This window comes from Uloborus diversus, chromosome 2 (genome assembly GCF_026930045.1).
Source record: "Uloborus diversus isolate 005 chromosome 2, Udiv.v.3.1, whole genome shotgun sequence".
In the NCBI taxonomy this organism is placed as follows: Eukaryota; Metazoa; Arthropoda; class Arachnida; order Araneae; family Uloboridae; genus Uloborus; species Uloborus diversus.
The window spans coordinates 171,412,924-171,427,457 of NC_072732.1; the positions used below are offsets into that span (position 1 = coordinate 171,412,924).

The 14,534-nt window shown below is 34.7% G+C and overlaps 1 protein-coding gene across 1 annotated transcript in view; it reads left to right on the forward strand.

Annotated features, from left to right (window-relative positions):
- The first annotated feature begins 917 nt into the window (after positions 1-917).
- LOC129217482 (uncharacterized) overlaps positions 918-14,534 on the forward strand; it is a 76,026-nt gene continuing 62,409 nt past the window's right edge. The window contains exon 1 of the mRNA XM_054851789.1: positions 918-1,605. Coding sequence (XP_054707764.1) covers positions 1,296-1,605 — 310 coding nt within the window. The 5' untranslated portion in view covers positions 918-1,295. The remainder of the gene's footprint in view (positions 1,606-14,534) is intronic.

The following is a 14,534-nucleotide window of genomic DNA, read 5'->3' on the forward strand; positions in this document are numbered from 1 at the left end:
GGTCAGTGGGGTTTTTTTTTTAATTTTTAATTTAATATTGGTACTTGTTTCCATCCCTTTGTGTTAAATAAGTTGATTAAGAAATTTATACTGCAATAGCTGAGTTCTAATTTTTCTCTTTTAGATTTTTTTCACACTCAATGAATGCAGCATCAGAATCAAGATAAGAATCAAGAACGTTTAATACATAGGAAGAAATCAGCTGCAAAGTTAGAAATGCGTTTGGAAGCAAACCTCCCCAACTTTAAACTGCCTTACTCTTGAGTAGATTACGGAAAATCAGAAAACTATTCCGAATTATGATGGTTCTACAAATTGCTTTATGTTCTTTTGGTTACAGTTGCAAGTTAAAGACAAAGAAAATGTCGCCAAAGTCACGAAAAAAAGAATACATTTTCTCTCTTTAACGTAATGAAAGTTTCCATAGGAACCGAAATATGAGCACTATACTAAATTCAATCAGTTTCGCATCGTACATTCCTCTTTTTTTCTGAGCAGTAGTAATTGAAGTTCAACGTTGAGTAGCGTTTTACTGCATATCTCTAAATGAAAAAGGAATAATTAGAATAAGAAGGCAAACGCATAGTAATAAAATGAAAGAGATAAAGTCAAGTAATGAAGCGAAAAGTTCTAATATAACTTCGCAAGAATATGCGTTCTACATTTATTTTTCTCAATAATCTCGGCTGCTTTAAAGCGATTTAGAAGAAATTTGTATATTGTTATGAAATATATTATCAAAGTATAGTTTCTAAATTACAAATACAAATGTGAAGACCAACAACAGGCTCTGGAACCAGCTAGGCTAGTCCTATCCAGTTTACTAGTCCTCAATGAAGATCAATAGCCCTCTTAAAAAGCTATCAATCCCTTGCTCATTACCGCATCTTCCGGTAAGCAGGTCCAAGTGCCCACGACCCTACTAAAGTAGTAATTTTTCCTAATTTCCAGGTTGGCCAGAGATTTGAATAGCTTAAAACATTGACCCCTCGTCCTGCTTTCCGTGCAATACCCATTAACATCTTTCATTTGGATAAATTTAAACAATTGAACGATTATGTTAAACATGTAGCATTCTTTCGCAAAAACCCATCTAGAAAAGAAGTTTTAGGTAGTATAAGGCACTTTTACATTTTTCGGTCTCTCTCTCTCTCTTTTCTATCATGGCTTTTTAGACTATGCACACCAGAAAAAAAAAAGCACAATGATAGCCAAAAAATATTTCATGCCATTTTGTAAAAGCTAACTATAGCACCATGCGCTGCACAATGAAAAAGGATTCAGTGTAACCTAAAATGGTCACTTTCACCTGCATCTTTGTATCCATTACATTGCTCCTGACATTTTTGGCCACGCTTTTTCTCACACTCAGTCTCTTTTCTAATGAATGGGAATACATCACATACAAGACAGAAAGAGTGGAAGATATCGCCGAATCCAAAAATCATTCTTTGGGCTGGATCATTACTGGACAGTTGGCTCGCATTGAAATTCAAGTGCCTCATGCAACTGGTGACAACAATCGGAGTGGTGTTGTCAGGAAAAAAGTGTTTTATTTGTTGCCAGCTCATGGAGGAGTCAACAAACTTTGCGTGGACATATCAGGTGAGTTCGTTTTGTCCATATACTATTTTAATATGACTATTGATCGTTAAATAACCGATACGTGGAAGCTAAAAAAAATGTCTCACTGCAACTCATCGAAAGGCAACGCTTGCGAATTGGCCAATGATTGTAGTTAAAATATCACATGTTTGATCTAGCTGATGTAGCGCAGCTATATCTAACACGTTTTCAACAAAGGTTTTTTTGTACGGTTAGCTTTTTGTATGACAGTTGAAGGGTTTGCAGCAACAAAGAGTTAACCCCATTTTTTTGGTCGTTTGGTTCAACAAGAAGTTATCTCCGGTGGATATTTCTCAAGCTATTCGCTAGAATGAGTTAGCTGCTTCATGCTCTGCTAACCCCCAGAAGAAAATTCTGACTTCTTATTCCAAATCACAAGGGAAATAATTAGGCCTGTTATGATCCCCCTCTTCCGTAGACCCTGTTGATTACACTAGAGGTTATAACTTATTAACACTGGCTTTATTGATACTGATATCTATTGATTTTTCGTCGTGTTGCTTCCCGGGCTGCTGAAGGTAAACCCTGGGAGAGACTGCGACGCGTCCCACTGTATCCCGAATTCTCCTCGAGCTGCAGCTGTGGCTGCTTTCAGACTTTTAACAGGACACGATTGTCTCAATGCCTATTTGTTCCGCTTTCCCTTGAAGGATTCCCCAACCTGCACTTAATGCAACTCTGGACAAGTCATAGACGCTGCTCATCTGGACGACTGCTCTGGACTAACTAATTTTAATTGTGTTGTCGAGAAATATTGGAGAGCCCTCGGTTTTATAGCCTAATTGCCAATCGACCCGGCATTTGTGAAATAAAATAAATATCTATTGATTTCTACAAAAGTATGCTTTCTAAACATATTTTTGGAAAAGATAAAGGAAAAAAATGTACTAAAACCGAATAGAGAAAGGTTATTATTTTTAATGTCTTTACGTATTCAATCCTTACATCCACTGAACAAAGCTATAAATCTGGAGGCAATTTCTTTTCACGAGTGGTTTATTGCTTAGATTGTAGGGTAATTTTCTTGATGGACTTAGTTGTCGAATTGTCATGGTAAGAATGGGACTGACGCCATGGCAACAGGGACCAAACATTCCCAATTAAACAAAAATCCTCGAGAACACGTGAGAAAATATTTCGATACAGGAAGATCATTTATTTGCTTACCTAGTGTATGATGTCCGCGATTTCAAATTTCGATACGTGAAGTATAAGTTCTTAATGACGGGGAAAAAGCCCATCAACTTTTCATCTAAATGTCTGCAGCATAAGAGTTAAACTATGTTACGTATACGCTGACGAGATTTGGTCAAATATAATTTTTAGAAAACCCCTTTTCTTTTGAAAAATTCAGGTTTAGTTTTAACAGTTTGTTCTTTTATTAAGTTTCCCAAAATTAACCTGGAAATTCCTCAAGAACTAAGCGAACCATCTTTCTCATAATACTAGAAAATCACCCGTCATGTTATGATGGGTGAAAACTTTTCTACATTTGAACGAAGCAATTGCCTGTTGAGTTATATTTTCATAGTTGAAATCTTAACTTTAACACCAGTAGATTAACCCTAAACTCCAGTAGATAGCGTTCATTGTTTTGGTTTCTCCGTTTTTCTAAAATGAAAGTCTTGCCAGTAAAACAGTTGTTGAAACGGGGGGCGGCGCAATCGAACTTTCTTTTTTTTCCATTGTGAGAGCCTTAACAGTAAAACTGTTAAGCTACCGGATCGAATTCAGCTTTGTCACAATGAAGCCTTTCCCTGCATGTTAAACATTACCAAAACAAATTATCAAATAATGTCGTGGCGCGAGTTTCATTGTTGAAACACGCGGGTTACTCGATCGTCGGCTATTATTCATATGAGATTAACCATCATCAATTTTGCAGTTTTACGCTTTAGGTTTATTTATGTTAAGAGAATAAAAGTAGTAGTTAATATCAAACTAAACAAATTCGTTCCTTCAGTACGTTAGACATCATGCTTCAATAAATTCGAATTTTCACGTTTTTTTCAAAAGGAAGATTGAAAAGATAAAACACAATATTTCAATAACATGCATTCAAATATGGAAGGGAGGAGCATTAAAAAAAAAAAAAAACACCCGACATCCGGACAGAGACTTTGAAATTAATTATTAGTAAAGATTTTTTTTTTCTTTTGTAACAACTTTTATTTATTTATATACTAGCTGCGTGATCCGGCTTTGCACGGTCTACCTTGACAATGAAAGTTATGCCAAGTGACGCGTGTTTGACAAGCAGACTTGAACAGAAAATTATCTGTAAAATTCCCCCAAGAGATTGCGAAAAAATAAACCAAAAAGAAAATTTTTAAATCCCTTGATTACAGGGTTACCGACATTGTAGTTCAACAAAGTCTGTGAACAGCAATGAAGTCTTGACAAAATTTTAGCATGGAAATTAGTTAAAAACAGTTATAATTCATGTTCTAGATACCTTGGATCATTGAAACAAATTTTATCTGATGCAGAAAAATCAGGGGTTTCTATGGATGTTTTTTTTTTAATTTTGCAAGCATTTTTCCACGCTCATATTATAGAACCTCACCTACGTGACAGACTTTATCAATGTCATTATTTCTGAGGTGAGAATAAATGATGGAATGGAAATATATCAATTTTAGACAGTCTACCGAAATTATAAATTACTAGTATATTATCAAATTTACTAATCTTCTATATACAGTGGCTCCCAAAAGTCTCCGTACACCTACGACTTTCAACGAAATAGGCCCCAATCCATTGGTTAGATTTAATATTTCGGAATAGGTATTTAATTATAAGATCTATGATTAATTTTTAACAAAACTACATGAAAAGTTTTTAAAAAATATTAAAACTTAATTTTTAAAAAATATAAAACCAAAAAGTGCCGGAAATTCTATGTCACAAAAGTCTTCGTACACTTTATAAAATGTCTAGATATTATTGAATAATCTAACTTATTATTAAGTTATTAATTAGTAGAATATCATACAGTATTCATAACACCTTTTAAACGTCTGGGAATAGATTTCATTCTTTTTATTTCTTTTTTTTTTTTTTTTGCGTAATTTCTGAGTAAGTGTTCAACCACACTTCGAGTCTTACTGTTTCTAGCTCTATTTTCGTTTTAAAGCCGTATTTTCGTAATCTAGCCTATAGATATGACTAAATACGTTACATTAAGTTCAAATCTGGAGATTGAGGGGGTATTTTCTGAATTTTAGGACGATTTTTGAAGCACTAGACGCACACGTTGAAAACCGAGTACTTCATATCGTTATCTTGATAAAAAACAAAGTTGTTTCCAATAACCAAATTTTTGTTAAGAGTTCAAAATTGGTTTTTAAAATATTTAAAGGAACAGTATGATTCATTATTTCATCAAAAAATTCCGAACTACCTAGTCCTGATGCTGATATGCACCCTCACACTAGAACACCTCTACCGTCGTGATTAACTGATCCAACTAAGTTCTTAAGATTAAGTTCCTAATTTTTTCTTCTACTTACAATTATGCAACAATTTAACAAAAATGTTGAATTCATTTTTATCTGTAAATAAGACGTAATTATAAAATGTTTTTAGCTTATTTATCCATGATTTTGCGACGAAAAGCGTAAGCTTTGTGTTTTTCGTGCGAACAAGAAAATTTCTGCGGGAAGAGGCCCCTGAACTTGACGAAAAATTTTAGGTGAAAATTAAACGTAAAACTTTTCTTTTAACTCTGTAGAAACTTTTACAGCACTCAAATGTGTATTTTTTATAATTTTTTCAACTTTAAATCTCCGATCACGTTTTGTCAACTTTGCCGGTTGACGTTTTCTTACCTTGTTTTCGGTCCGATCTCTTTGTTTAAAGCATTTTATCAAGCACTCTACCATACAAACAAATAAATTAACAACTAATTTAGAGTCATTTCACACCAATTTACCGCAACTGTGGGAAACAAATTCGAATTTTGAATGGTGTTTGCGGGTTTTTTTTACGAATACCAGCGATTTTATAGATAAGCACAATATTAAGAAATAAATAAACAAAAAATTAAAGTTAAATGACTTATAAGGGTCAACACAATGCAAAAATATTAATAAAACGGCATATGATAATTTTAAACATGAATTTATTCGAAAATATTTGAGTGTACGATGACTTTTGTGGCGTGTTATTTCTCTGTCCCTTCGTTTTCTGACCCATTTCAAAAAGAAGATCCGTCAATATTTTGAAAAAACCAATGGGTTGTATTTAGAATGACATAGTAATGATGTGAAAAAATATTGGACTCCATATTCGAATTCAGTTTTGAGTTATTTTGGTTTTACTAAAAAATTTCAAAGTGTACGAACACTTTTGGGAGCCACTGTATATAAAAATGAATGTTTGTCTGTATGTCATCCATGAACTCAAAAACTACCCGGCAGATTTGGCTGAAACTTTCACCGTTTGTTATTTTTGGTACTGGGAATGTTTATAGATCAGTTCGAAAAAAATCCGATCGATAGTTCCTTTTTTATTCCAATTTAAGTCACAATCCATTGGATAAATACGAATAAAATTATCGGCTGCAGAAATTAATTCGCGGTTGCCATTTTTCTTGAGTTTGAGCAAATAAATTCTTTTTTTATTGTTTTATGGCTTTTCATGCAACGGGGGGATTTAAAACTTTTCTATTTGATATTTTTAGCGATTGATTGATCTTGCAAACTGTGTGAGTACAAAATTTGAGTATAGTCACGGCTTCACTTGATACCTGGACCGATTATTATGAAAAATGCTATATATATGTATTTTTCCACGGAGAAGGTGCATAATATGCTCATTGAAGCCACTCGCCACCAGGTGGCACTGCAGAGTAGCAACTTCTGCCCCGTTCAACCGATTGTCATGAAAATCAGTATAATGATGTATTTTTTTGTTGGCGTAGCAACGCGCGACGGGTACAGCTAGTTTGGAAATATATTAATACTACAGTCGGATCCCGCTACAACGCGATCCGACTTACGCGAAATGGCTATAACGCGAGTTTTTCATGAGTAATGAATTTTTTAATGCGGACACAAACGACACAAATTACTCGACTGCAACATGAAATTTTTCGGAAAAGAGCGGCGGAGAGTTAGAATGGGCTTCGTTGACACTAAATATTGGTTTTGTGAATGGACTTTCATCCCTTTAGCATCATTGAAAGCGGAAGTTCACCCACTGTATTAGTTTAAGCAACGCTTTGCTTTAGTTTATACAAATAACCGCTCCGATTCTTAACTTTTTTTTTTTTTTCATTTTACGTATGAACGCTGATAAAACACATTCTGATAACATTCTGATCGCGCTGCATAAACCTTCTTCATTATTTTAATTACACATATATTTACTATATCTATACTGTTAATGTTAAATGCTATAATAATGCTGTAGTGTACATACTGTAAGTACCATACTGCTTTATTTTAAGTTTCTCTCCCCCATTAATCATTGATTTTGTGCTAAATTACAAAATTGTATGTCAAATAATAACGCTTTTTCTAAAATACAGAAAAAGTCGGTTCTTTGTAAAAGATACTGCAATATATAGTTAATAAATAGTTTGAAACAATATGAGGGGTGTTTACAAATGTCTGAAACATATGGGTATGCTTATGAAAAATTATTAAACATACCTTGTTCCACAACGCGAAATTCCGACTTACGCGAGGTGTCTCGGAACGCATCCCTCGCGTAAGTCGGGACTCGACTGTATACTATTTTTAGCACAAATTTAAATTAAAAGGATAACAAAACTTTAAGCTGTACTTTAATTAAGAGAGCATAATAATAGATTCACACTAATCATTAAAATAGCTCATTGTTTGCACAATTAACAAAATTACTTCTTTGATATTAAATTAGCCTCTATTTTCAACACTAAATTTTTTTTTTTTTTTTTTTTTTAGCCATCACGATGGCTAATTGTTTTTATTTGACTGTCTTTGATGTCCGTGCCTTTTTCAACCTCCACCGTCCTCTGCAGATACGACTCTAGCCGCTACTCCTGGTCGGTGGCGTCCATGTCCGCGCACGTTCGTTGTGGCGTCCACGCACGTTCATACACTACACCTTTACACACATACACACACGCGCGCCTTTACACACATACACACACGCCAACGTGCATAAATGCAGGTCTACACACACACACAAGCCTACACATACACAACTATACACACGTAACCGCAGGAGGGACAGGCTCGGTGGCACAGGAGCCGTTCAAGGGCACCCATATAAGGAGGCAAGGGGGGCTCAAGCCCCCCCCCCCTTGGAAATGAGAACTTTCTTGCTTTTAGTGCTTTTTTCTTTGCAAAAATGTAAAAAACATTTCTTTTCCAGCCATTAATGAATAAGTTATTAAAAATGTCAAATTTTAATATCTCTAATATGTACTGAAATTGCTTTCCATGGGGAAATATTCTGCTAAACCATGGGGAAAAGTTTTGAGCCCCTCCCCCCTTAAAATTTTGCATATGGGCGCCCTTGGAGCCGTTTCTAGAAACAATATGTCCAATGAGTAGGATCCTGTTGCAACTCGTGATTGCGAAAAACTTATTTCGAATTCAAAATTTTAGAATTCAAATTAATTTTCTTTTTTCTCATTTCATTTTATTTATTTATTTATTTACATTTATTTATTTATTTATTTTTATTTTATTTTATTTTTTTATTTTATTTTATTTTATTTATTTATTTATTTTTTTGTTTATTACCGTGAACAAGGTATTTTTTATTTATGAGTAAAATAATTGGAATTTAGCTGGGCCATTATATATGGTTACTTCTAGAAGGTAACACTATCATGCAAGAATGAAAGAAGAAAAGAACACAAAAAGTTTTGAAATTGAAAAATACTTTCATTCAAAAGTTACGCATTCTGGAGAATGACCCATATAATAATTATTTTACCTGTTTACAAAGGAGTATATTTAGTACAAACAAATACATTTACCAGTGCCGTCATTTCGAATATTTTGGAGGGGAGAAACAAAAATAGCTTCTTATGTAGAAACATTAGTTTTTTGAATTCAATGGTTACGCCCCCCCCCCCCCTCCCTACCCTGATCCCCCCAAATGACGGTAACTACGCACGGCAAAAAATTAACTCAATATCAGTAAATGGGCGATTCTCGAAAAAAATGTCCCGTGCGTAACGCTAAGTATTTTATTTTTTACAGCTAACCAAAGCCTTGAAAAGATAATGCTGTCGGGGATTATAATACATGTTTTAATATACTATCAAACTATAACAGTTAATCTCATATTTTATTAATAGTTACCTGAAAAAAATTTGAAAAACAAAAATAGAACCGACTTCAAAAGTGCTCTAAAAAGTGAAAAATAATTTTATTCTTTAAACACCATCGATAATATTTTTAAACATAATTTTTGAATTTAATTGGCGCAAAACCAAAAAGTAAAATCCAGTGTAACCATATGCTTCGTTCATATATTTTTTTTTTTTTCAGAAAACATCCAAAGTTAGGAACGAAACATTTATATCGTTACTAAAATATGCTGTTATCAATGCATAATGTATGAGGTAGAGAAGAAACTGGGCCTGTTTAAATTTATAGTTGTAGCTGAGTTATGGTTGTGAATGATTTTGTCTACCTTTTTTGCGCCAACTTCAAAAATTATGTTTAAAAATATTATCGATGGTGTTTAAAGAATAAAATTATTTTTCACTTTTTAGAGCACTTTTGAAGTTGGTTCTATTTTTGTTTTTCAAAATTTTTTATTTCATTCTTTTTAGTGTAAATATTTCAGAAATAGTAAGAGTTACCATCACGAAACTTCACCTTATTTTTTTCATAAAAATGCTCCATACTAAAAAAATTATAAACATGCCTCAAAACTTTATGCGATTGCCGCTAAAAAATTACCCTTGTTCCTCTGTGGAATTCATTAGTGTGTTAATTTAATTATAACCATTTAAATATTACGTTTCCCCTAACTAATGTACATTTCACAGCATACAAGTTGCTTGTGGTGCAACCCTGCATCTCCTTACTTAGTCCAGATCATCTACTATTGGCATAGTTGATAACGATAAAAACACTAAACTATAGTTGAGGCAAACTTAACCTGGTAGCATTGTAAAGGCCTAAGCAGATCTTAATCAGAGTATTATCTCGCTTCGAGATTAGGTTTACCCCGACTATAAAGCAATAACACTGAAGAAATTTGATGCTTGCTTCAGAGAAGCCTTCATTCAAAAATATCATTACAATTACTACTAATGTTACTGTTGTATGGCACCAAAACTTTATAACAATGGGTTTTATATTTAATGATTTAATAGGGAAATTACATGAAATTTACTGTTTTTTGCCCATAATTTTTTTTTTCTATAGAACAAATATGGTTAAACAAAGTAATAAGACCTAAGTTGAGCCATCCCCTACACTGTTATAACCAGAGGTTCCAGACGAGTGAATATATTCCCCCTAAGGTGAAAGCATGGTGACCAAGGGTGCCGTACTGGCCAGGAAGTAAAGCAGAGGTGCGAAAGTAGCAGACAGTCGTAGACAGGGGTGCCAAAAGAGCGAGCAATCGCTAAATGACTTGCTGGCGCATGCGCTTCCGGCATACATTCACCATTCAACCACTTCAATATGGCGGACGAATGATAGGTTGCCCTACGCGTGGCTTCTACGTCTTTCACATTGAATGAAGTATACTATTGGATTAAATCTCAACTTTTGTAGGATAATTCTTTAAAATAACAAGTAAGTACAGCTTTTGATCACTTTGTAGCTTTTAGGGCTTTCAAACATAGTTAAAAGTACGTTTAATGCTTTTCAGTTACCGTTAGTCCGTTACGATACCGTAGTACCGTTAGTTGTTTATTTTCAGGTTACCGTTACCTATCGTGAAAATTCCATCATTCACACAAAACGCTACTAAATGTATTTATCATTATTTTCTTGAGTACTCGATAAGCAACATTTAATCACCGAAATAGTAACCGCAATGATATTTTCAATAACCAACAAGTGAGAACCGAAATAAAAATGATTCTTGTGTTTCGTGTAGCGAGCGCAAAAAATAAAAAAGAAATCTCTCTCCGTCTATCTTTTTCTTTTGCTTTTTCGTTCAAGTGTTTGAATCATTTCCTGTTAGCGGTTATTCGATAGTGTTAGGAGTTTATTTAAATTTGTAACTGTCGAAAAATTTTATGCGCATTTTATTTTTTTGTTATTTTGATTGAAATGTTGAACGTTTGAGAAACGATTTTGTTTTATCGTAACTTTAATATCCCAGAATATTTTTGGCTGTTCATGTAAATAATTCATAAGTACATCTACACTTTACTTTCGGTGCGGTTATTTCTCACAAATGATCATTAACTTAACTATGATTATTCAAATAATTACTCGTCTTTAACTTTAAATATATTTGTGACAACTCTTTGATACCAAATAAAGTCTGTAGATATTTATTGTTTTATTCATCTTTAATATTACTTTGTAAAACAAAAAAAAAAAAAAAAAAAAACTCATCAGTACGCAGAATTTTTTCACAAGTTTTTTACCGCCCCGAGAGTTATTATAATTATTATTATTTATTTTATTTATTTTTAAGAAAAGGATAAAAATTTCACAGGTTCGCAATGTTTTTCATTTGTTTTTACCGACCCGTAGGTCAAAAGAGGTTGAGAAACACTGATGTAGAGAACGATCAAATGAATTAAAGCAATGAGCACTTCTTAACTATGTTGAAAACTCTGAAATATGGTCAAATGCTGTAATTACAAGTTTTAATCATTTCCAGTACTGAATTCATGCAATGTGAAAAGTGTGCAAAACGTAGACTATCATGAATCAAAACAAAACTATTAAAAAAGAAAAATACACAACTGTATTCAAAAACGCACACAATACGGGGGAGGGGGGGAGGATGTACAGTAAGGGTGCCATTTCTCTCTCCGAAGGTTCATTCTTTTCACCCCGGCTGCCTACTTTTTGAAAGGTGCCTGTTTTTCACCCTAGTTAGAGGTGAAATTTCGGCTCCGTATTGGGTGCCGCTGGTGAACAAGCGTTTCACCCCTGAAAGGTGCCGAATGCAACCTGTAGTTTTAACAGTGTATCCATTAAAAAAATCATCAAAATTGGTTCACTAGGTTCACTAGGTGAGACGCTGTGAGTGGACAAAAAAAAAAAAAAAACATACATACGGTATGAACTGATAACCGCCTCCTTTTTGAAGTCGGTTAAAAACTTAGCATTACGCATCGGACATTTTTTTGAGGATCGCACAAACACACTTAAAATACATAACTATATTTTGCTTTGGATACCAGAAAAAGTTATACCTTTCAAACTAGAGTTTAATACTTCGCGGTTCAACAAGAAAGAAGACTCCGCTGGATGCTGCCGGTCCCTGGAGAACGTTTCAATGATTCATACCCAAATTCTTCTGCATATTCAAACCACGTGATTGCATGGCGTTGGGCTCCAGGGTCTTTTCTCAACTTTTCTTAGAATTTCACCCTTTTTTTTCCAAGACGACGAAATGAAGAGTGGGGAGGGCAATAATTGGTGTGGGAGCGGTAAACGGTACTTCTGCTGGCATAGAATATCTTCCAACCCTATCATTATCTTAGTTTAGCTTCGTGGACTAGAGACTAATCAAGGAGGTATAACGACGGAGTTCGGGGAGGGGGGGGGGGGCTTTCTAAACAAGCAACAGATGCAATAGCTTTCTTGTTTTTCTTTTTTTCTTCATTTTTAAGAAAGCAATTGAACGTTACTACTGTAAAACACAGTTTTGTGTAGAACTGTTTCCAATGCCATCGTCAAGTAGGGATGTAGACTGAGGGCAAGGAGAAGTGGGGATTATGGTTTCATTTGAATGATGCAAAAAAAAAAAGAGAGAGAGAGAGAGACAATGAGAGAACGTTCACACTCTTAACATAATAAAATAGTAATAACACTGCGAGGCATGAAAATAATTCTGACACCATTTCTGCTTATTGTTATGTCTAATGAATCTAAATACGAACCCCCCTCCCTTTCCAGTTTTTTGGTGATAGCACATTGTCCTAATTTTTTCAGCTTTCGATAATTTGGCTGGCCCTACTTTTCGTCGACATTTAAAATTTCCTTTCCCCTTAAGTGTATCAAAGATAAGGTTGAAACGAGGGGCGCCTCGAGCTTAAATTTCAGGCAGGGCGGAAATACTCAGTTTTCTTAATGGAATTCCAAATTTTTCTGAATGAATGATAATTTTGCCGAATCGTCGGGTCAAATTTGCCGATTAAGGAATTGTTTGGGAAGTCATAGTGACCTCCCGTGACCTCCCATTGGGGCACCGCTGGTTTAAACTGAAAAATAGGAGGGAAAGAAATTTCGTGCCGATGGAAACTAAAGGACACCGATAATTCAATAAACTTTATTTTTATTTGAAGAAAGCATTAATAAAAGTTAATATTCTTTCGAAGGGCTAGACAGGGGAAAAATCCAACAATACAATAGAACCTATTTCATTAGGACTCATAGGGGATCCAGGTCATCCGAGTTAATGAAATGACGGATCAAACAAAATAACTTCCGAAGTACAAGGGCAAATCAAAGTCTTTGCGCCCATTTTTTTAGCCAAAATATGGCTGTGAATGCAAAGCAAACATATACATTCCCAGCAGTGACAGTTCCTTGAACTGTACCAGCAAAGGCCCCTATATATACGAGCCGACGCATCAGCTTAAGATTAGCCATTTTGGATCGGAACGCGTGTTTGAGTTGTTGTGTTTCTGGCGATTTATCGCGTTTGGTGATTGTTCAGTGTGAGCAATTATTAGCGACACACATGAATTATTTATTAAATAAAATATTATTTTCGAAAAATTTGGTGGAATCCGAAACTTTGCTGTGGTACCACTAACAGTGCAAAAATGAAAAATCCGATCCAAAATGGCAAAACTTGAGCTGATGCGTCGGTCTATCTACATAGCGGCTCTAGTACCAGCCGTATCTGCTTTTTGCTCCGAAGAGCGGAGCTCTATCAGTCATTTAAGATGACGGTTGTTCTTCAAACGTCCACAACTTATGAGCAGCGAAGTGTTATTCGTTTTGTATGGAGCAACGGACAAAAGCCCATTACCAACACATGGGCACCTACAGTTCAGACCTTGCCCTTTAATCCAGTCATATTAGACATTAAAATCGTAAAGTGCGATGTAGTTCTGTTTTTTACTTCCTTTTACAAAAAAGGAAGTATTGTATTCGCGAAAAAAATTTCACTCAAAAATCGCCCTTAATTTCCATTTTGCTCACCCCCAAATGAATGTTGAGTTTTTTTTTCGATTCGACCACATGCGGAAAAGTGCCTAAGAATGTATAGACACGCGAAATATCCATTTTGACCATCACCGAGGTAATTACAACGACTTTTCTCGTGACGTCTGTATGTATGTGCGTATGTGTGTATGTGCGTATGTGCGTATGTGCGTATGTGCGTATGTATCTCGCATAACTCAAAAATGGTATGTCCTAGAAAGTTGAAATTTGGTACATAGACTCGTAGTGGGGTCTAGTTGTGCACTTCCTATTTTGGTTGCATTCGGGTGTTTCTAAAGGGGTCTTTTGCACCTTTTTGGGGGGAAATCATTGTTAATTTCGATGCAAACTCAAGTGGTGTTATAATTTGGCGGTCACTTGGCGATATATCGCCAGTCTTTTGGTTACCAAGTTTTGTCGCCAACTTGGCGAAAAATTTGGCGATTTTTTTTTTTTTTTTTTAAATCTGCTTTCAATGTGGCCATTGCTAGTGATATTTAAAGAGTTAGAGAGAGAATCCCATTAAAATTGCAATAATAGGGAAATAGCATTAAATTGGTGTAAAAGGAAGTCATGTGATGCACACATCAGCTCGTTTAATAT